This window comes from Callithrix jacchus, chromosome 9 (genome assembly GCF_049354715.1).
Source record: "Callithrix jacchus isolate 240 chromosome 9, calJac240_pri, whole genome shotgun sequence".
Taxonomy (NCBI): domain Eukaryota; kingdom Metazoa; phylum Chordata; class Mammalia; order Primates; family Cebidae; genus Callithrix; species Callithrix jacchus.
Genome location: NC_133510.1, coordinates 62924124 through 62946083, shown reverse-complemented (window position 1 = coordinate 62946083; position 21960 = coordinate 62924124). Strand labels below are relative to the sequence as shown.

Sequence of the window (21960 nt, the reverse complement as noted above, 5' to 3'; positions counted from 1 at the left end):
AGTGGGATTGTAAAAGCAACTCTTGGGACACAGGTCGGGAAATTTTGTCCTTAATTCAGAGATTAAAAATCCAGCAATTTCATTTTTGGGTATTGAAACAGTAGAAAATAAAATTTTAGGGTGGTTTAATCCTGTAATCCCAGCACTTTGGGAGGTTGAGGCAGGCGGATCACCTAAGACTGGGAGTTCGAGACCATCCTGACCAACATGGAGAAACCCCATCTCTACTAAAAAAATACAAAGTTAGCTGGGCATGGTGGTGGTCGCCTGTAATATCAGCTACTTGGGAGGCTGAGGCAGGAGAATCACTTGAACCTGGGAGGCAGAGGTTGTGGTGAGCTGAGATCATGCCATTGTGCCATTGCATTCCACTCTGAGCAACAAGAGTGAAACTCCGTCTCAGAAAAACCAAAAACAGGCCAGGAGTGGTAGCTCACATCTGTAATACCAGCACTTTGGGAGGCTGAGGTGGGTGGATCACAGGGTCAGGCGTTCGAGACCAACCTGGCCAATATGGTAAAATCCCATCTCTACTAAAAACACAAAAATTAGGCCGGGCGCGGTGGCTCACGCCTATAATCCCTGCACTTTGGGAGGCTGAGGCGGGTGGATCACAAGGTCAAGAGATTGAGACCATCCTGGTTAACAAGGTGAAACCCCGTCTCTACTAAAAATACAAAAATTAGCTGGGCATGGTGGTGCGCGCCTGTAGTCCCAGCTACTCCGGGAGACTGAGGCAGGAGAATTGCTTGAACCAGGAGGCGGAGGTTGCGGTGAGCTGAAATTGTGCCATTGCACTCCAGCCTGGGTAACAACAGCAAAACTCCGTCTCAAAACAACAACAACAAAAAATACCCACAGAAATTAGATGGGTGTGGTGGCATGTGCCTGTAGTCCCAGCTGCTCGGGGCGCTGAGGCAGGAGCATCGCTTGAACCTGGGAGGTGGAGGTTGTAGTGAGTGGAGATCACAGGACTGCACTCCAGCCTGGGCAAAAGAGGAGGCAGACTCCATCTAAAAAAAAAAAATTTAAGACAGGGTCTCTTGTCACTCAGGCTGGAGTGTAGTGGCAGGATCACGGCTCACCACAGGCTTGACCTCCTAGGCTGAGGTGATCACCTTCTCTGTCAGCTGGGACTCTAGGCACCTGCCACCACACTTGGGCTAATTTTTTTTTTCTATAGAGACAGGGTTTTGCTGTGTTGCTAAGGCTGGTTTGCAATTCTTGTGCTCAAGTAAGCTGCCCGTCTGGGCCTCCCAAAATGCTAGGATTACAAGCATAAACTGTGCGTGGCCTCATTGTGGTTCTGATTTGCATTTCCCTAGCACCCCCTCGCCCCTTTTTTTGAGATGGAATTTTGCCGGGCGCGGTGGCTCACGCCTATAATCCCAGCACTTTGGGAGGCTGAGGCAGGTGGATCACGAGGTCAAGAGATCGAGACCATCCCGGTCAACAAGGTGAAACCCCGTCTCTACTAAAAATAAAAAAATTAGCTGGGCATGGTGGCGTGCGCCTGTAGTCACAGCTACTTGGGAGGCTGAGGTAGAATTGCTTGAACCCAGGAGGTGGAGGTTGCGGTGAGCTGAGATCGCGCCATTGCACTCCAGCCTCGGTAATGAGAGCGAAACTCCATCTCAAAAAAAAGATGGTCTCGCTCTGTTGCTCGGGCTGGAGTGCAGTGCTGAGATCTCAGCTCACTGCAACCCCTGCCTCCTGGGTTCAAGCGATTCTCCTGCTTCAGTCTCCTGAGTAGCTGGGATTACAGGCACACGCCACCATGCCCAGCTAATTTTTATCTTTAGTAAAAACAGGGTTTCATCATGTTGGCCAGGCTGGTCTCACAACTACTGACCTGTGATCCTCCTGCCTTGGCCTCCCAGTGTTGGGATTACAGGTGTGAGCCATCATGCATTGCTTTTTTTTTTTTTTTGAGACAGTTTTCCTGTTGTTGCTCAGGCTGGAGTGCAATGTCCTGATCTAGGCTCACTGCAACCCCCACCTCCTGGATTGAGGCAATTCTCCTGCCTCAGCCTCCCAAGTAGTTGGAATTAGTTTTTCTTGGAATTCCTACATAGCTACCTGTAAACTAACTGTTATGTTCTAGTTTGCCTGCGACAATCCTGATTTTCATTTTCCTAATGTAATTATGGCTATCCTAACCAGAAGCTACTTTATAGATTAAAATGTCTGTAGAAAATATGCTTAAGAGCAGAAAGTTGCCGGGCGTGGTGGCTCAATCCTGTAATCCCAGCACTTCGGGAGGCTGAGGTGGGTGGATCACGAGGTCAAGAGATAGAGACCATCCTGGTCAACAAGGTGAAACCCCGTCTCTACTAAAAATACAAAAAAAAAATTTAGCTGGGCATGGTGGCGTGTGCCTGTAATTTTAGCTACTCAGGACGCTGAGGCAGGAGAATTGCTTGAACCCAGGAGGCGGAGGTTGCGGTGAGCCAAGATCGCGCCATTGCACTCCAGCCTGGGTAACAAGAGCGAAACTCCACCTCAAAATAAATAAATAAAGAGCAGAAAGTTTACACTATACCCCAAATCTCCCCCTTCAGGAGGTAGCCTTTTATTTTTTATTTTATTTATTTATTTTTTTAGAGATGGGGTTTCTCCATGTTGGCCAGGCCAGTCTTGAACTCCTGACCTCAGGTGATTCGCCCAACTGGGCCTCCCAGAGTGCTGGGATTACAGGCGTGAGCCACTGCGCCCAGCCAGGAGGTAGCCTTTTCATCTACCTCCAACCTCTTCAACCCTATACCAGACTCTTACATGTCAAATTGTAGCCATTGTAAGCTACTCAGAGGCCACAGAAGCCCCAATGTGCATTCAGAAAGATTGGAGTTCAGGCTGGGTGAGGTGGCTCATGCCTGTAATCCCAGCAATTTGGGAGGCTGAAGTGAGTGGATCACGAGGTCAGGAGTTTGAGACTGTCTTGGCCAACATGGTGAAACCCTATCTCTATTAAAATACAAAAAATTAGCCAGATGTGGTGGCGGGCACCTGTAGTCCCAGCTACTCGGGAGGCTGAGGCAGGAGAATTCTTGAACCTGGGAGGAGAAGGTTGCAGTGAGCCAAGATCATATCATTGTGCTTCAGCCTGGCGAGAGCAAGACTGTCAAATATACCCACAAACAACAAATGAGGGAGGCCTTAGGGGTAATTAATAAATTGCCAGAACCTTTACAGTTTTTCTGGGGGGTGGGGGTGGGAGTGCAGGGAAGAGACCAGTCACTGACTGAGTTCATCCAACAAGAAGCCATAACTTTATTTATGATAGAAACAGTACAAATTTCAAACCAAGCTGCAGTTACTCCTTTGAGACACCAAAAAAGTTGCTTTCAGATGGTTACATTGTTAATTCCTGTAAGAGAGAAAAGATAATTAGCGGTTCTTATAGGCAAATCAGGAGAATTCAGGTCACTAAAACCTATGGCAACTCAGAAGAGGCTCTGGAATGAGGTTCCCTAACCAGTTGATATTTAGCAGAGAAAATAAAGTTACTCATAAGTGGTCAGGGCAGAGGGAATCAAGGAACAAAGGCTTGAACACTTACCATAATAGCATTTACAATATCATTACTGTTGTTCTTCAGGGCTCGGACTGCCTTTGCTCTGGACACATTTGCTTGTGACATGACCAATTCTATGTCTTTAACTTCTACACCTGTTTCATCGACCTGAGAGAGGAGAGGAAAAAGCAGTAAATTAAAGGCAAGAACAATTTCAGCAGTTCTTTGGAGTCTCCTGAATCTAGTTGATCCACCTGCCTTGGCCTCCCAAAGTGTTAGGAGCAATATTAATAGCTCAAAACTACTTAACAGGGCTTGAGAGCCTAAACAGTATAAAATCCACTCACCAATACAAACACATTGCTATATGGAGCGAGTTAAAAGTATACAAGATTTCCTATTCCTAGTATACCTCTTCCTCTTCACTCTCCTCTTGTACAGTTGGAGTCTGTGTGTTTTCTTGAATGTTTGAGACAGCTTCACCTTGAACTTTGAATTTCTCAGCAGCTGCCAGTTGTGCTTGCTGAGATAAATCCTCGATCTACAGGGTAGAGAATACAGATCCATGTGAGTAGATCAGTCTGAAGTCATTGAAAAGGAAATCATATAGTTTCACAATTCTCTCTGTAAACTCACTTCAGGTAACTTACTGTATAGCTTTAAACTGCTTGCCCTCACTCTCAGGATGTATCACAGTATAAAAAGTAGTTGTTTAGGTTTAGAGCAGTGGTTCTCAACTGAGGGTAATTATGTCTCCCAGGGGGTACATGGCAATGGAGTATTCTGGGTAATCAAAACTGGTTGCGATGCTGCTAAATATTCATAATGCACAGGACAGCCCTTCCATAACAGAGAACTATCAGATGCAAAATGTCAGCAGTGCTGAGGTTGAGAAACCCTGGTCTAGAGCAATTCCCAAGAAAACATTACTCACCTTGGCTTCCCCAAATACTATGTAGGTATCCGAAGCAGGGCTCTTGTAGACATCTGGTTTTGTGATGACAAAGAGGATATTCTTAGATTTCCGGATAGTGACTCTAGTAACTCCTGTAACCTGTCGAAGACCCAGTTTGGACATAGCCTAAAGAGAAAATAATATCAGGTTTTCAACCTCTTTAGAAGCAGCCTAAAGAAGCAAGAAACATAATACAACATCCAAAGCAAAGCCTTTCCCCAGGCTAAGAAAAGTTCGTACAATAGAGAATGGCTTTTTTGTCATAGTAACTTCTGTTACCTTTTTTTTTTGAGACAAGTCTTGTTCTGTCACCCAGGCAGGAGTGCAGTGGTATAATCTCAGCTCAATGTAACCTCTGCCTCCCAGGTTCAAGCAATTGCTGTGCCTCAGCCAACTTAGTAGCTGGAACTACAGGCATGTACCACCACACCGTATTTTTATGTGTGGCATTTTTAGTATAGATGGGGTTTCGCCATGTTGGCCAGGCTAGTCTTGAACTCCTGACCTCAAGTGATCCACCTGCCTTGGCCTCCCAGAGTGCTGGGGATTACAGGTATGAGCCACCAACCCAGCTACTTCTGTTGCTTTACTTGTATAACCAAAATACCACCTGTTCCCCCAAAACCTATGGAAATAGAAAAAAAGAGTTCCACTCTCTATAAAGGTGCTTCATGAGATCCTGAAATCCTTTTCTTTTTTTAAATTTTATTTATTTGAGATGGAATCTCACCCTTGTTGCCCAGTAACAAGAGCAATGGCGTGATCTCAGCTCACCGCAACCTCTGCCTTCAGGGTTCAAGCGATTCTCCTGCCTCAGCCTCCCCAGTAGCCGGGATTACAGGTGCCTGCCACCAGGCCCAGCTGATTTTTTGTATTTTTAGTAGAGATGGGGTTTCACTATGTTGGTCAGGCTAGTCTCAAACTCCTGACTCGAGGCGATCTACCCGCCTGAGCCTCCCAAAGTGCTGGGATTACAGACGTAAGCCACTGTACCTGGCCCTGAAATCCTTTTCAAATAAATCTTACCTTCCGTGCCTTCTTTTCACTTCGACTTTGTTTTGCTTTACTGACAGGTTCTTCATCTATCTCAGCTGCTGCTGCCAGCTAAGAGGATAAAACAGCTGTTGGTTAACCAGAATCTAAGATCTGGATAGTATAATCTCCATGTGGTTCTTCCTTTATCAAGGGTCACAGTTCCAAATACAAAAGTCGCTCTGATCAACCCTGCTTCCTTGACCCAATTACTTATACCAGTTATTAGAGAATACCCACCTGGGCTTGTTGTGTGGTTGCCTGGGTGGAGTCCTGTTCTTCAAGCTCTGGTACTGATTCATCACTATCAGATTCTGTTCCAGATCCTAAGATGAGAAGCAACTTTTACTACTTTATAGTGGAAATTATAAGAGAAGGTACTTCACCACAGCCTGCCTGGACTAGAATTCAATGCCTCATGCTAGACCTCATGTTAAATGTAAACTAACTGGCTTGTGTGAAGCCAGCCTGATAGCCCCTTAGTCACTAACTAGTGCGTATATATCTAGTAAAGACCCAGCCCTAAACCCAGAAATGAGGACTAATCACTAGAAAGAGCTGAGCAGTTTAATATACTGCTTTCTTTCCTTCAAGGTCTTTGTTCTTGGCACAGGCAAATAATGACCCATATGACTCTAAATTTTACCCAATAGTCCAACTGTCCCTGAAAACTTCTGCCAGAAGGTGCCCCCAGATACACTTAGGTGGAAAAAAACAATGAAATCACACGGTGGAGGCGTAACAGGTACGGTGCTCTTCCCCTCAACTTTTAACTGAGTTGGAGGAAGTCAAAAGCAGTCATGTACACATATTCAGCCTCATTTTCAAACCGTCCACCCAAGCAATGTGATCTAATCAATATAGTTAGAAGATTCTCAATGATGTCGATGTGTAACTCTAATTTTTCCAAACATAATTCACATAAATTTCTCTCAATTGAAAAGCCAAGCATCAGTAAAGACTACTGAGGAAAAAAAGCATATACCTGCACCATTTTCAGGCTAGGAAAAACAGGTTTCTACATTTTTATGAAAAGGGAGTCCCTGGGTAACTGGTCATTACTAAGTCTAAGAAGGGAAAAAGAAATACGAATAGTTCACTTCTCTAATATTTTAGCAAATCTCAGGCCCAGGGACAAGGTTAGTGATGTGGTAGGGATTAGAGCAAATTAAAGGTCTGGCAGGTCTTGGTTTTCAATGTCATATCCACTAGGTAAAATAGATGGCATGGTAGGCTCAGGGTAGCCTGGGCCACACAAGATGATATACAAGGTACTATGTATGTATCTATCTGAAGTGATGAAAACCAAGATTTGGTTTCGTATTCCTAGAACTTTTGCATTTAAAAGTATCATTCTATGTTCTACGTCCAAACTCAAGCAGATTCACTGAAGAAAGCGGCGCATCACAGGGTTAGTATTGGTGGCTAGCCCCCAAGAGGGGTGTGGGCGACAGACACACCATGCACACAGCAAACCAAGGCAAATACCCTTGTTGTTCTTCAGAACGGGCTGCTTGGCAGAGGGGGTTGGGACAGGGATTCCAGCAGATTTAGGGGTGGGCATGTTGACGAGGACCGACTGGAAAGGCATTCCCCCAGAGATTGGTTCCGGGGGAATCAGAGGCGGCAGCTCATCCTCATCAGCAGGGGCTAGGGGTTTAGAGGGTGATTCCAACACCAGCCCAGAAGAGGACGGCAGAAATTGCTGTGTAGGAAGCAGAGGGGGAACTGGGGAGGGAGCAAGAGGCAGAGAGACTGGTGGGGTGGGTGCTAGAGAGACAGATACTGATTCAGGTTTAGGAAGGACTTTCTCAGAGGCAGCTGTTGTTAGAGGGATGGATGCCTGAGACTCAGGAGAAGCCAAGGGGCCCTTTGGGAAATGAGAAGCATCTTTGCCTTTTGCTGTCTTTGAAGAGCCTTTCTGGGCAGGGAGTAGAGGGGCTGGAGCCACTGTGGAAGGAGGTCCTTTGGTACCATTGTTAGCTGAGGGATCTGGGCACATAGGAGATGAAATAGCAGAACTCTTCTTAGTCTGTGGACCTTTCCCAGTGGGAGCTGTGATGACTGGCGTACTTTCTGAAGTTGGGGCAACAAATATTTCTTTCAGAGCTGTGGGGCCTTTCTTTGCTGGAAGCCCTTTAGATGCTTGAGGAACAGTGGCCCCCATTTTACATGTGACAGAAACTGGGGAGGTAGGAGTGTCTTTGAGGGAGGAAGGAGTCACAGGTAGCAAAGTGGGAGTCTCTTTGGGGGCTGGAGTTGCTGGGCCTTTTTTGGGGGATGGAGGAATCACAGCCAGAGTAGTAGGGGCCTCTTTGGGAAAAGGAGAAGTCATAGTTGGGGGAATGAGGACCTCTTTGTAAGAGGGAGGAGTCACTGCTGGCGGATTGGAGGTCTCTTTGGAGGATGCAGTAGCTGGGGCTTCTTTGGGGGCTGAAATTGCTGGGGTCTTTTGGGAGGAAGGAAAAGTCATAGCTGGAGGAATGAGGGCCTCTTTGGGAGCTGTAGTTGCTGGGGTCTTTTTAGAGAGAGGAGTCACTGTTGGGGGAGTGGGGTCCCTTCTGGAGGATGGGGTAGTGGGGACCTCTTTGGGGGAAGAAGAAATCATAGTTGGCAGAGTGGGGGCCCCTTTGGGGGCTGGAGTTGCTGGGGCCTTTTTGGGAGAGGAAGTGGGGGGATGTTTGGGGGCTGGAGGCTCCTTGGGGGAAAGAGGAGTCACTGCTGACAAAGTGGGATCTCCTTTGGAGGATAGGGTAGTTGGGACTCCTTTAGGGGAAGGAATTGTAGCTGGGCCTCCTTTGGGGGCTGAAGTTGCTGGGGCTTTTTTGGGGGAGACAGGAGTCACTGCCGGGGGAGTGGAATCTCCTTTGGAATGGGTAGCTGGAGCCTTTTTGGGGGAGAGAGTTGAAGCTGGGGGAGTGGGGTCCTCTTTGGAGGATGGGGTAGTTGGGCCTCCTTTAGAGGAGGGAGTTGTAGCTGGGAGAGTGGGTACCCCTTTTGGGTGTGGAGTAGCTGGGCTTCCTTTGCGGGATGGGATAGCTAAGCCTCCTTTGGGGGCTGAAGTTGCTGGGGCCTTTTTGGGGGAGACAGGAGTCACTGCTGGGGGAGTGGAATCTCCTTTGGATGGGGTAGCTGGGCCTTCTCTGGCAACTGGTATTGCTGGAGCCTTTTTGGGAGAGAGAGGAATCATTGATGGGGAAGCAGAGTCCCCTTTGGCAGATGGGGAAGCTGGGTCTCTTTTGGGGGATGGAGTTGCAGCCAGGGGAGTGGGGCCCTCTTTGGAGGATGGGGTAGTTGGGCCTCCTTTAGGTGAGGGACTTGCAGCTGGGAGAGTGGGGGCCCCTTTGAGGGATGGAGTAGCTGGGCCTCCTTTGGCGGATGGGGTAGCTGGGCTTCCTTTTGGGGAGGGAGGAGTCACAGCTAAGGGAGTGGGGGCTCCTTTAGGGGGTGGGCCATCTGAGCCTCCTTTTGGGGAGGGAGGAATTGTAGCTGGGGGAGTGGGAGCCTTTTTGGGAGGTGGGGTATCTGGATCTCCTTTTGGGGAAGGAGGAGTTATAGCTGGGGGAGTGGGGACCCCTTTGGGAGGTAGAGTAGCTGGACCTCCTTTTGGAGAAGTCGGAGTTGCAGCTGGGGGAGTGGGGACCCCTTTGGGGGGTGGCATAGCTAGGCCTCCTTTTGGGGAAGGAGTTGCAGTTGGGGGAGTGAGGGCCCCTTTGGGAGGTGGGGTATCTGGACTTCCTTTTGAGGAGGGAGGAGTTGTGGCTGGGGCCCCTTTGGGGGGTGGGGTAGCAGGACCTCCTTTTGGAGAGGATGAAGTCGCAGCTGAGGGGGTGGGGGCTCCTTTGGGGGATGGCCTAGCTGTGCCTCCTTTGGGGGAGGGAGGAGTCATAGCTGCGGGAATGGGGGTCATTCTGGGGGATGGAGGAGTTGCAGCTGGGGGAGTGGGGACCCCTTTGGGGGGTGGGGTAGCAGGACCTCTTTTTGGAGAGGTTGAAGTCATGGCTGCGGGGGTAGAGGCCCCTTTGGGGGATGGTGTGGCTGAGCCTCCTTTGGGGGAGGGAGGAGTTGTAGCTGGGGGAGTGGGGGCCTCTCTGGGGGATGGAGTAGCTGGGTCTCCTTTGGGGGAAGGCGAGGTTGCAGCTGGGGGCATGGGGGTCTCTTTGGGGGATGGGGTAGTGGGGCCTCCTTTAGGGGCTGGAGTTGCTGGGGCCTTTTTGGAGGAGGAAGTCATAGATAGAGTGGAGGCCTGTTTGGGGGCTGGGGTAGTTGGGCCCTCTCTGGGGGAGGGTGGATTCACAGCTGAAGGAGTGGGGGTCTCTTTGGGGGATTGTGTTACTCCTTTGGGAGACAGAGGAGTCACAGCCAAGGGAGTAGGGGCCCCTCTGGGGGATGGAGGAGTGGGACAATGCTTTGCATTTGGTGAGTCTTTAGAGCCTTGAAAAGAAAGACTGTTCTCTGGAAGAAGTAACGCTTCAACTGGAGAAACAGGGGATGAGAGATTTCCAACAGGAGTATCAGGGCCAGCAGAACCCTTCTTGGTTGGAGGTCTTTTAGTCTGAGGAGACACACTAACCCCTGAAGGAGATGGGGAGTCAGCTAGGTAAGTCAGAGTTCCTTTGGAAGATGCAGTAGCAGAAGTACCAGAGTCTTCAGTTGGACACCCTTTGGGAGAGGAAGCAACAGGTGCCAGTGCTGAAGTATGAGAAATACCATCAGCCTTTTTTGTACCCGAAGGAGTCCCAGCTGGGGAAAGAGAGGGTGAGGGCACAGACTTGGGAATTTCAGGGGCCAGCACTACGGTAGTCAGAGAAGCAGAGGTATTCTGGGGGGATAGAGACACAGGACAATTTTCTGAGGCTGTAGGAACCAAGGGTAAAGTAATAACAGTGGAAGTACCTTCCTTAGCTGGGTGGTTTTTAGGAGCTAAAGAGACAGTTCCTTCTAGAAAAGGGCTGGCTGTAGTTGTATAAGTTGAGGTACCTTTGGCAATTGTGGGAGCCACCCCAGCAGGGTTGGCACTTTCCAAAGGAAATGCAGCCACTGTTGGGCTAGTGAGAGAGCTTTTGAGAAGCAGACCAGCAGAGTCTGGGCCTGCATAAGAATCTGTCTTGATTACAGAGGCCGGGGAGTTAACACCCAGGGGAGAGGTTGTAGAGCTGGCTGGTCTACCTAGAGGGAGAGGCCCTCCAAGGCTTTTCTTTGCTAGGGTGGCTTCAGGAGAAAGAGATATCTCCGGAGAAGAGGATGTACTTTGGAAAAAAGCAGATTTTTTTTGGGCTGCCTGGGCTAATGTTAATACAGTAGAGTCTTTCTTGGTGATGAGTTCTGCCTGGGCTGGAGAGAAAGGGGCTCCTTCAGGAGAGGCAGGTACAGTTTGGAGATTTTTTTGTGTTGGAAATTTAATCAATACTGAACTGGGGAGATTTTTGAGGTCTTTAGGGTCTGGCAGAGGAGGAGAGACTGGTATCCCCAGAGTGGTTGTGACTTGAACAGAAGGCTCTTTGGGAGCCACAGGTGCCATAACCAATGCAGCAGGGGAATTTGGTTCTACGTTGCTTATGGGACCTGAGGAAATTGGAGGAGAAAGACAAGTAGCTACCTCAAAGGTAGTAGGTGCTGCAGCAATAGTACAGGGGTTAGTCACAAGTGGGGTGGTTCCAACAGAAGAAATGGGAATCTGGGCCACTGAAGGATGATGAGTGGCATTAGGAGAGCTTCTGAGAATGAGAGAGGCTGTAGGAGATAATGAAGAAGAGGTAGCTACTTTTAAGGTGCCAGAAGGGCTGCAGGTTATGCTAGTGATGGTAGAGGGACCTTTGTCAACAGATGGAGCCACCACTGGAAAGGCAGCCACAGTAGCAGGAACTACCTCATTCCTGGAAGGAAGGGGAGGAATTACAGATCTCTGCGGAGGATAAGAGGCCCCTGTGGAAGAATGATCTGTAGAAATGGTCTTCACTGTAGGGTCTAACAAAGCACCAGAACCTGTCTGATCTAAAGGTTGGACAGAACCAAAAGAACTCTGATGTAAAGGTGCAAGATGAGAGCCCAGAGAAATGGAAAAATCTGGGGTGGTGTTGGGACCCGCAGTCTTTTGAGAAGAGGTCATGAAAAGAAGTGACTGAGTTGCAAGAGGTAAGGCAGCAGGTGGACTAACAGGCCCCTTCAGGCTGAGGCTTCCTGGGTTTTGTGGAGAAGTCAGATCTGAGGAAATGGTGGTATCTTTGATCTGAGAGGAAGTGATGGCTACGGTAGTGGTGGGTGTTATCTGAGGACAGGAGGCCACTCCAGACTGAACAGAGGCCAAGGGAGTCACACAGTGGTAAGGAACAGCACTGACTATACCTGGAGGATTGGGGTTACCTTTCAAATTAGGGACTACCTGAGAGGGAACTTTAATAAGATTAGTCTTTGGTTCTGGGGGAGCAATGGGAGCTGACAGAGGCATCACTGACCCTGACTCAGCTACAGTCACTGAAGGTGGTGAAGTAAGGAGGTTAGGCGGAAAAGCAGAACCCTTCTGAATTGAGTGGGGAGCCAGGGCAACCAGAGCTAAGGGAGCTGAAGAGGAAGGGGCCCCTTTCAGATTTGGAGCTATCATGGGAGAGGCCAGAGCTAAGGCAGCTGGGGAGATGGGAGGCCCTATTAGGTTTGGTAGGAAGGTTGGGGCTTCAGGGGAAGTTCCCAAAGGTAGGGTTGTTCCAGAGGATGACTGGGGAAAAGGAAGTTCAAATGGGGTTGAGGCAATAGTAGAGGGGGAAGGGAATGGAGCAGCCTGGTTAGCAGGTGACAGAGGGCACTGCTGCGGGGTAGGAGAGCAAGGAGGGGGAAGGGTAGGTCCAGGCTGCCCTAAGGCAGCAGTGACACTCAAGGCTGAAGACATAGGTAGCACAGCTGGAGAAAGGCAAAAGGAGATAAAGAAGGGGAGGGGGGAGAAAAAAGGTGAGTTATGCAGCCCAACTTGGTACAACATACCTCACAGGAAGCACTGGAGTTTAAATCTGACAGTCTAAGTCACCAGGCAGGATTAGATAAAGGTGACAGGCAACAACAACCTTCCCCAAACATTTTTCAGTGCCGAGAAGCCATTTCTCTCCTAATTTCTCACACTTCCCAAGGTCTACTAAAGCAAACCAACTATTTTAGGGTGAGAACAGTCTAAGAGCAGCCTATCTCTAAATGGGGAGGACAGCCCCTTGGTAGGTTGGGAACATGCTTTCTACTCTTTCCCAGTGGTGTCCTCTCCTTGCTTCCTGAAATGGACTACATTCCCAAATCTTTCTCACAGCCAATAGAATTACCAGTAGAACAGCTGTGCTATTCTGTCCACCCAAATATCATGAACTAATGGAAAGAGATACCAAAAAGTAGTGAGTAATGATAATGATGGGGAATCTGAACTGAATGAGAAAAAATGGGGTTGTATACTTTCAGACTTCCACTAGGCTAGGAAAAATTGAACTGTTAGAATAGTTTTGGGAAGGAGGTGCATAGCACAATTCAGCTCTTCCTGAAGTTGAAACTCTTCAGAATTTAATACCAAGTATTAAGTCACTTAGCTTCTTTATACCTTACCAGTTTACTTACTCTCAAAACCCAAACAAGAAAACCAACCATAAAATGACTGGACTTAATAGTCTCTATAAACCTTCCTAGGTGATGTTAATTCTTCAGACATCAATCCAAGATGAATTAGACCTCCAGGCAGAGAGCTTACTCACAAGGGTAAGGACTGTATTATGAAACTGTAACCCAACTTGTTAAACCAGATTGTAGTGCTATTTTGGAAGAGAATTGGAGGGCCAGGTGCTATGGCTCACACCTGTAATCCCAGCACTTTGGGAGGCCAACGCAGGTGGATCAAGAGGTCAGGAGTTCCTAACCAACATGGTGAAACTCCATCTCTACTAAAAATACAAAAATTAGCCAGGTGTGGTGGCGTGTGTCTTAATCCCAGCTACTCAGGAGGCTGAGGTAGGAAAATCACTTGAACCCAGGAGGCGGAGGTTGCGGTGAGCTGAGATTGTGCCACTGCACTCCAGCCTGTGTGACAGAGCTAGACTCCGTTTCCAAAAATAAAAAACAAGAGAGAATTAGAGTGGCAAGAAGACACTGGATCCCCACTCCTTACCCTGGAATTTAAGTATTTCATTCTGTCAAAATACACCAATATTTGGCATGACAGTAAAACAGTTATCTCTGGCATTCAAGAGATAACAGAGAATTGGATCAACAAATGCTCAATGCCTAGAAATGAATGTTAAAGGAGGGGAGGGAAGCCCATAATACAAAAATTCTAATTCGAAATTCACTCAACCAGTCATTCTGAAGTTCTTATGGCATCCTACTACGGAAAAGACAAGGTGGTTCAACCTGAGAGTGGACAGGCCAAAGTCTAACGATTACAGGAAAGCACTACCAAGCATGTTCATCAGAATTAAAAACACGGAATGTATTTTCTTCTGACTGGACCTCAAGATGGAATAAGGCCTCAAATACTTGCTTTGCCACTATTCCTTGAGCTTCATTCTTCTTTCTAATAGACTATCATCACAGACAAAATCCTGTGGATTTATCATTGGGGTACTCCCTTAATATAAGCCAACTGTACAACTCACACTATTCAGGAATACGTTTAATAGCACTAAGGACTGTTTCAGAAGTAAAGGCATTACTTTTGAAGCTTGAATCCGATTATTTTAAATTCATCTGAATTTCAAGTCTTCATATTTGCAAAATGAAGTTGCTCAATTACACAATCTCTAAAATCTTGTTTAGTACTGAACTTACAGAATCAAGAGATAACAGAGAATTGGATCAACAAATGCTCTTAACAAATGTTAAGAGATCAGTACTTTATTTTTTCCATTCCTTATACCCCTTGTACTCCAAGAATTTCATATTGTTTATACTCCAGCTCAGAGCTCCCCTTTCTCCTTCCTAGCAGCTGTATTAATCCCTTCAGCTGCTAAAATCAAACAGGTGGGAAGCTTAATGCTTTCAACTATAAGCAAGTCTACTGTAACTCCAAAAAGGGACAGGAATTGCCCTTAAATAACAAATGAAATTAAAAAAAAAAATCCTAAAAAGGTGAGAATGAAGATTACAGCCTGAAGATTTCCTTCATTTAGCTCTGCACAATTGACTCAGAAAGGTTATCATTTTAAGAACTTCTCACCACCTCCTCCTAAGTTTTCTACAGATATGTTTTAACCAGAATTTAAAATTAGCTTTCACGCTCATTAATTTCAACACTGAGGATAAAAGAAGGATTTATTTCAATCCAGGGTTTCACACAATGATGCAGGAACTATTCCAGCACACTAGAAATATCTCAACCCATAAACAAGTTATCCGACCTAGGAGGACTCTGGGGCCCAGTAGGGCACATTTACCACGAGCAGGCATCTCATCCAGACATGTGATAAAGGCACAATGCCAAGCTGTGCTAACTTAAACCTTGATGCAACTTGCTGACTGGAGCTTCACAAATGCTCCAGGCTCCTTGGCCTGTGTCATTCAGTTCCAATAGGTAAGAATCACTGAACCCCTTCCCTGCTCAGTTTTCCTTGGTGAGGTGGGGGTTCCACAGAAGAGCTTTTGAGGCAACAGACATAACATAGAAAGCAAGCTAGAGAACTTCTAACGTCCACGAATCTTAAAAATATATTTTACTCCAATAACCTAAAGTAGTATCTCCAGGATAGTAGTTAATTTAACGGTCTATCTTCCTTGGTAAATGGACAACCCCATCCTTTTACAAAGTGTATTTCCCCTTTGTCATTTTGCTCACCAAATGGCCTTAGGGTCAATTTTAATTAACGGCAAGAGGGGTAGGGGAACCTACCTGTCTCAGCCTGGGGCTGCGGCAACTCCTGCTCTGTAGCAGGGACGGTTTCTGTGGCTTCACCGGGCATTTCTGAAGGAATAAAAAGGAGGCCTGAATTGACTGGGATATATTCACTTGCCCAACCCAGTTTTTTTAAAGTCTTCTTAAAAACTCTGAGGAGGGCTGTTAGAAAAAAATCGTGAGGGTGTTCGGGATCAACCTTCCCCAAAGAACCTGGGAATGAGAGGTAAATATGTGACCCTCACGTCTGTATCAAGGCCAGCAATTCCCAGTATACTCTCAACCCGAGAAAGGATCTCGGTATGGCTTCCGATCATAGGGAGACTTCAGACGCTACTGTGAACCCCCTCCATTCCTAATATATTGCCTGTGCTCCTGGACTACGTTTGCCGACTTTGGGGAGCCACGAAGGAAAAGACGGTGCTCTAAGTCCAACACTTGCTTGTCACAAAGAGAACGGTGTTGGGGTTCTAAGGCTGTGACCCCTTACCCTCTCTGGATCCCGTGAAGCAGTTCCCAAAACAAGACGCACTCCGCTTCCGCCCTCAACACTGCAATTACTCCCACCTCTGCAGGCTCGGATTTCGGGCCCGACCCGCAGCCCTTCTACCCTGCTTTTGCCAGGACACCACCCGCAGACCCCATTTTGTCCGGAGGCCCACGGGCGAGTAGGAAACCTGTGGTCCCGTAAAGCCTCCGACTCTCCTTATCTCTCAGTCCCCGGGGCAGCTTAGCCCGAAAGAAAGGTGGATGGCAGCGGATAGAGAGTATCGGCGCAGAAAGTACTTACCGTGCAGGGAGCGCGGAATCAAGATGGCGGCAGAAAGAGAGCGAGCGAGAGCGTGACCCACGCCTGTTGCAGAAGGAAGCCTGGAGCGGAGTGGGTGGGACTAGGATCCGATTCCGGGTCAAGAGCTGCCAGCAGCCACTTCCTTTGAGTGACCGCCAGGCTGTTCCCATGGCGGGGGTGGTGACAAGGGCTAAATAAGGGTAAGAATTCAGAACAGGACGCGCAGGCCTGGCAGGAGGTCTCGGCTCGAAGCTACGCGGTCCTCAGTGCGAAGCCGACTCCGCCCTCCGGTCCGCTAAGTAGCGACTGTGGTATTAAGGCCACTTCCCGATTTCCCTTTCTCAAATAGTGCAGGGAAAGTAAGACATTAAATAGCCAATGCTACAGAGACTGCATTCACAGCATTGGACGGTGAAAGTGACCTAGGCTAACCAATTATTTTTGGAACACACAGTGTGAAAATTAACATTTTAAAACCTGCTGGACCGCCCCCCCCAAAAAAAACCCCGTTTTAAAACGAGAGATGTGATGAAGCACATAAAACTTCTGTTCAGATTATCGATCTAACTCGATTTTTCTTGTTCTGTTCAATGACTAAAGACACTCAAACGTTGTCACCAGATGACAGCGACTCATGACTGTTAAACTCTCTGTAACAATGTTAGTTGTACCCCTCCCAAAAACGCTGCTTGTAACCAATCATATTCTGTAATTATGTTCCAACCTCGTATGGATAACGTAATCCAGCTAAAAACTCTTGTCTCTGCCTAAATAAATGAAATCTTAACTTCCCTACTTCTGAAGGCTTACTCCATTCTTTGGAGTTGGTTTTCTGGTTGGTCCATCCTCACACTGCCCTTAAATACACTCTTTAAATAGATTCTCACCCTTTTATTTTAAGTTCACAACGAATTAGGCCGCTGTTGAAATTATAAAGCTGCAGATTCTCCTTCTTAGAAAAAAATAATATAGGCATATATACAATTCCTTTGCTTGCTACTTTGGGCGCTTCTTGGATTTTTCTTTTATGAGACTTTGGCTTTTGTTGCCCATGCTGGAGTGCAGTGGGCGATGTCGGCTCACTGCAACCTCAGCCTCCTGGGTTCAAGCGATTCTCCTGCCTAGGCCTCCTGAGTAGCTGGGATTACAGGCATGCGCCACCACGCTAATTTTTTGTATTTTTAGTAGAGATGAGTTTCTCTGTTGGTCAGACTGGTCTGGAACTCCTGACCTTGGGTGATCCACCCACCTTGGTCTCCCAAAGTGCTGGGATTACAGGCTTGAGCTACCATGTGGTACTTCCTGGATATTCTAAACTTATTCATTCTAGGTGTCTGGGACCCCACCTTAAGAAATCATACTTTGTGCAACTGTATTCTTGAAAATTAGGATGTAAAATCAGTGCTGTGCTAATGAAAAGGCTCTCTTATCTTCTCGCAGCCCCACAAAAGAACTCAACAAATACATGCTGTACTTGAATTAGTTAAACCAGCCAACATTATTTTATTTATTTTTTTGAGGTAGAGTGTTGCTCTGTCGCCCAGGCTGGAGTGCAGTGGCGTGATCTTGGCTCACTGCAACCTCCTCCTCCTTCGTTCAAGGGATTCTCCTGTCTGAGCCTCTGGAGTAGCTGGGATTATAGGCATCCGCCACACCTGGACCCCTGACTTTAGGTTATCTGCCCACCTCAGCCTCCCAAAGTGTTGGGATTACAGGCGTGAGGCACTGTGGCTGGCCTGATTTAATAGCTTTAAAATGGCTGTGGCCACCCTTTTTTTTTTTTAAGAGATGGAGTCTTACTCTGTTTTCCAGGCTGGAGTGCAGTGGCCTGATCTTGGCTCAATGCAACCTACGCCTCCTGGGTTCTAGCCATTCTCCTGCCTCAGCCTCCCAAGTAGCTGGGACTACAGGCACATGCTGCCATTCCCAGCTAATTTTTTAGTAGACATGTTCACCGTGTTATCCAGGCTGGTCTCAAACTCCTGAGCTCAGGCAATCCACACATCTCAGCCTCACAAAGTGCTAGGATTACAGAGGTGAGCCACCATACCCGGTGTGGGAGCCTTTTAAGGGAAGCAATGAAAATTTAAAATGCTTTGAAAGCTACTGTAACATGTCTGAAATCCTTACCGTAGTGAAATGAAGAATAGGATTAGTGCATTAGAATTAAGTGAGATAGTGGGGTTTACCAGGAATGGGAAAATCTGAAATCCTCCTCAAATAGGAGAGGCAGTATTATGGAGTCATTAAAGACAGATTCTGAAATAAGACTCCTTTGTCTGAATCTATTAGGTAGTTCAGGTAGTTAACCTATAGATATATATTCACCTCAGTTTCCTGATCTGTAAAAGCGGAAAAATAGTAGCTACTTGATAGGATTGTTAGGAAAATTAAATTAGTCCATGTACACACACACACACACTGGAAAAAGAAACAGTCTACCTCATAAAATTATTACATGTAATCTTTATATAAAACAAAAAAGTTTGTTACTATTAAACTGTACATATAATTAATATATGATCTGGAAGATTTTCAATGCAGTCCTTTAGTCCAGTTAACTTCAGAAGAAGGGACCAGAAATAGCCAATCATCTCCTTATACAAAACTACATATTGACTATTTTTCTTTTTTGTTTTTGAGACAGAATCTCCCTCTGTTATCAGGCTAGAGTGCAGTGGCGTGATCTCAGCTCACTGCAACCTCTGCCTCCCAGGTTCAAGTGATTCTCCTGCATCAGCCTCCTGAGTAGCTGGGACCATAGGCACGTGCCACACGCCCAGCTAATTTTTATATTTTTAGTAGATGGGTTTTCACCATGTTGGCCAGGATGGTCTCAATCTCCTGACCTGGTGGCCTACTTCGGCCTCCCAAAGTGCTGGGATTACAGCTGTGAGCCACCGCACCTGGCCTCATATTGACTATTTTTCTTTCTTCCCCAGCAAGCACACTTTTTCCTACCTCTGTGGTAATGACTAGGCAAGGAAGGATGTATTTTCTTTTTGTTTTTTTCTTTTTCTTTCTTTCTTTGAGATGGAGTTTCGCTCTCTTGTTACCTAGGCTGGAGTGCAATGGCGTGATCTCGGTTCACCGCAATCTCTGCCTCCTGGGTTCAGGCAATTCTCCTGCCTCAGCCTCCTGAGTAGCTGGGAATACAGGCACGCGCCACCATGTCCAGCTAATTTTTTGTATTTTTAGTAGAGACGGGGTTTCACCACATTGACCAGGATGGTCTCGATCTCTTGACCTTGTGATCCACCCGCCTCAGTCTCCCAAAGTGCTGGGATTACAGGCGTGAGCCACCACGCTCGGCCTTCTTTCTTTCTTTTTTTTGAGACAGGGTCTGGCTCTGTTGCCCAGGCTGGAGTGCAGTGGGGTGATTATGGCTAACTGCAGCCTCCACCTCCTAGGCTTAAATGATTCTCCCACCTCAGTCTCCTGAGTAGCTGGGACTATAAGCACACGCCACCACACCTGGCTAATTTTTGTATTTTTTTTGTAGAGACGAGGTTTTGCCATTTTCCCAGGATGGTCTTGAACTTCTGGCCTCAAGTGATCTGCCCACTTGGCCTCCCGAAGTGCTGGGATTATAGGTGTGAGCTACCACGCTCAGCCAGTGATTTTCTTAAGTTGGCAATTTTGAAGATAGAAGCCATTTCTGTGCCCCTTTGTTTCTATAGTTCTAATACATTACTGAATTGGCAAATCAAGGAAAGGGAAGTCAGTAGTCTTTGGGTATATTTTTGCTATCTTTAAGAACTAAATATTGGCTGGGTGCTGTGGCTCACACCTGTAATCTCAGCATTTTGGGAGGCAAAGGCAGGGGCATTGCTTGGGAGACCAGCCTGGGGAAGATGGCAAGACCCCCATCTCCACAACACAAAAAAACAAAACAAAAGACTGGCATGGTAGTGCATACCTGTAGTCCCATCTACTCCAGAAGCTGAGGCATGAGGATCCCATGAGCTCAGGAGTTAAGGCACTTTAATGCTAGACATATTTATTAAACGATAATGAAAGCTTAAAACATCTCTTTTTAAAAGCATAATACGTCTTTCCATTCTCATTCTGAGTTCTTTACTGATTAGTTTTGGACTAATGAGTGTCTAGAAATTTTGTATTTAGGTTTAGTCGACACAGTTTTCCTAGAACCTGAAGACTTAATAATCCATAGTACACATAAGCTCAAATAATGAGGAATTTTCAGCTGGGCGAGGTGGCTCACACCTGCAATCCCAGCACATTGGGAGGCCCAGGCAGGCAGATCCTCCCAAGGTTAGGAGTTTGATACCAGCCTGGGCAACATGGTGAAACCGTGTCTCTACTAAAAATACAGAAAACTAGCTGTGCATGGCAGTGTGTGCCTGAGTATCCCAGCTACTCGGGAGGCTGATGCAGGAGAATAGCTTGAACTCAGGAGGCAGAGGCAGAGGTTGCAGTGAGCCAAGAGTGCATCCAGCCTGGGTGACAGAGCAAGACTTCAGCTCAAAAATAACAACAACAACAAAAACACCAAAAACCAACCAACCAACCAAATAATGAGGAATTTTCTTTTCTTTCTTTCTTTTTTTTTGAGATAGAGTTTTGCTCTTATTGCCCAGGCTGGAGTGCAATGGTGCAATCTTGGCTCACTGAAACCTCTGCCTCTTGGATGCAAGCGATTCTCCTCAGTCTCCCAAGTAGCTTGGATTACAGGTGTGCATCACCACATCTGGCTAATTTTGTAATTTTAGTAGAGATGGAGTTTTACCATGTTGGTCAGGCTGGTCTGAATCTTCTGACCTCAAGTAATCCACCCAAATCATCTGCCTCCCAAATCACCTGCTGGAATTATAGGTGTGAGCCACAGTGCCTGGCAGGAATTTTCTTAAAATATAGGTCAAGGAGTCAATGTGTTGACTGCATTATAGTCTGTTTCATATAAACCAAAAGATTAAAACAAAGACTAATTATAGAGGAAACAATGTTAAAGGAAATGCAAAGGAAGGAAAATTTTCATTGTCATTAAAAGCACCAGCCTAACAGCTTGCTTCTCAAATTTTCATTAGACACAATATAAACTAGAATGACTGTTTTGTTCAGATTGGTTGTAAAACAAGGCAAGAGAAATCTGACACATTAGAACCCATTTCACAAAATCAGACTTTAAAAATTGAAGTACCTGGGTACTGGATCATAACTCAGAAGCAAAAAATAAATACAAAAATAAAATAAAATAAAAAGTAAAAATTGAAGTACCAGCCCAGTGAGGCGGCTCACCTGAGGTCAGGAGTCGAGACTAGCCTGGCCAACATGGTGAAACCCCGTCTCTACTAATAATACAAACAAATTAGCTAGGTGTGGTGGCACATGCCTGTAATCTCAGCTACTCAGGAGGCTGAGGCAGGAGAATTGCTTGAATCAGAGAGATAGAGGTTGCAGTGAATCAAGATCGTGCCATTGTACTCCACCCTGGGCGACAAGAGGGAAACTCTTCCCCCCCCCGCCCAAAAAAAAGGTAATCCCAGCACTTTGGGAGGCTGAGGCGAGCAGATCACAAGGTCAGGAGATTGAGACCATCCTGGCCAACTTGGTAAAACCCCATCTCTACTAAAAATATGAAAAAAAAAAAAAAAAAAAAATTAGCTGTTGGCACGTGCCTGTGGTCCCAGCTACTTGGGAGGCTGAGGCAGGAGAATCGCTTGAATCTGGGAGACGGAGGTTGCAGTGAGCTGAGATCACGCCACTGCACTCCAGCCTAAGTGACAGAGTGAGACTGTCTCAAAAACAAAAACTGAAAAAAAAAAAAAAGAAGTATGTAGATATATAAAAAATCCCAA

General features: G+C 46.7%; 1 protein-coding gene across 9 annotated transcripts; it reads right to left on the bottom strand.

Moving 5' to 3' along the window:
* Positions 1-3242: 3242 nt before the first annotated feature.
* On the bottom strand, positions 3243-16174 carry NACA (nascent polypeptide associated complex subunit alpha). 9 transcript variants are annotated; one of them, XM_035256363.3, is made up of 9 exons: positions 15842-16174; positions 15349-15420; positions 6990-12395; positions 5742-5827; positions 5496-5573; positions 4449-4595; positions 3927-4055; positions 3560-3682; positions 3243-3367 (listed from the first exon to the last, which is right to left on the bottom strand). In XM_035256363.3, exons 2-9 carry the CDS (start codon positions 15416-15418, stop codon positions 3353-3355), a joined length of 6054 nt encoding a protein of 2017 aa, XP_035112254.3. In that variant the 5' UTR covers positions 15419-15420; positions 15842-16174; the 3' UTR covers positions 3243-3352. The 9 variants fall into 9 exon arrangements, with proteins under 9 accessions (XP_035112254.3, XP_035112255.3, XP_035112253.3 ...); XM_035256364.3 differs by having other exon boundaries at positions 16029-16174; XM_035256362.3 differs by having other exon boundaries at positions 16142-16174.
* Between the last annotated feature and the right edge of the window lie 5786 nt (positions 16175-21960).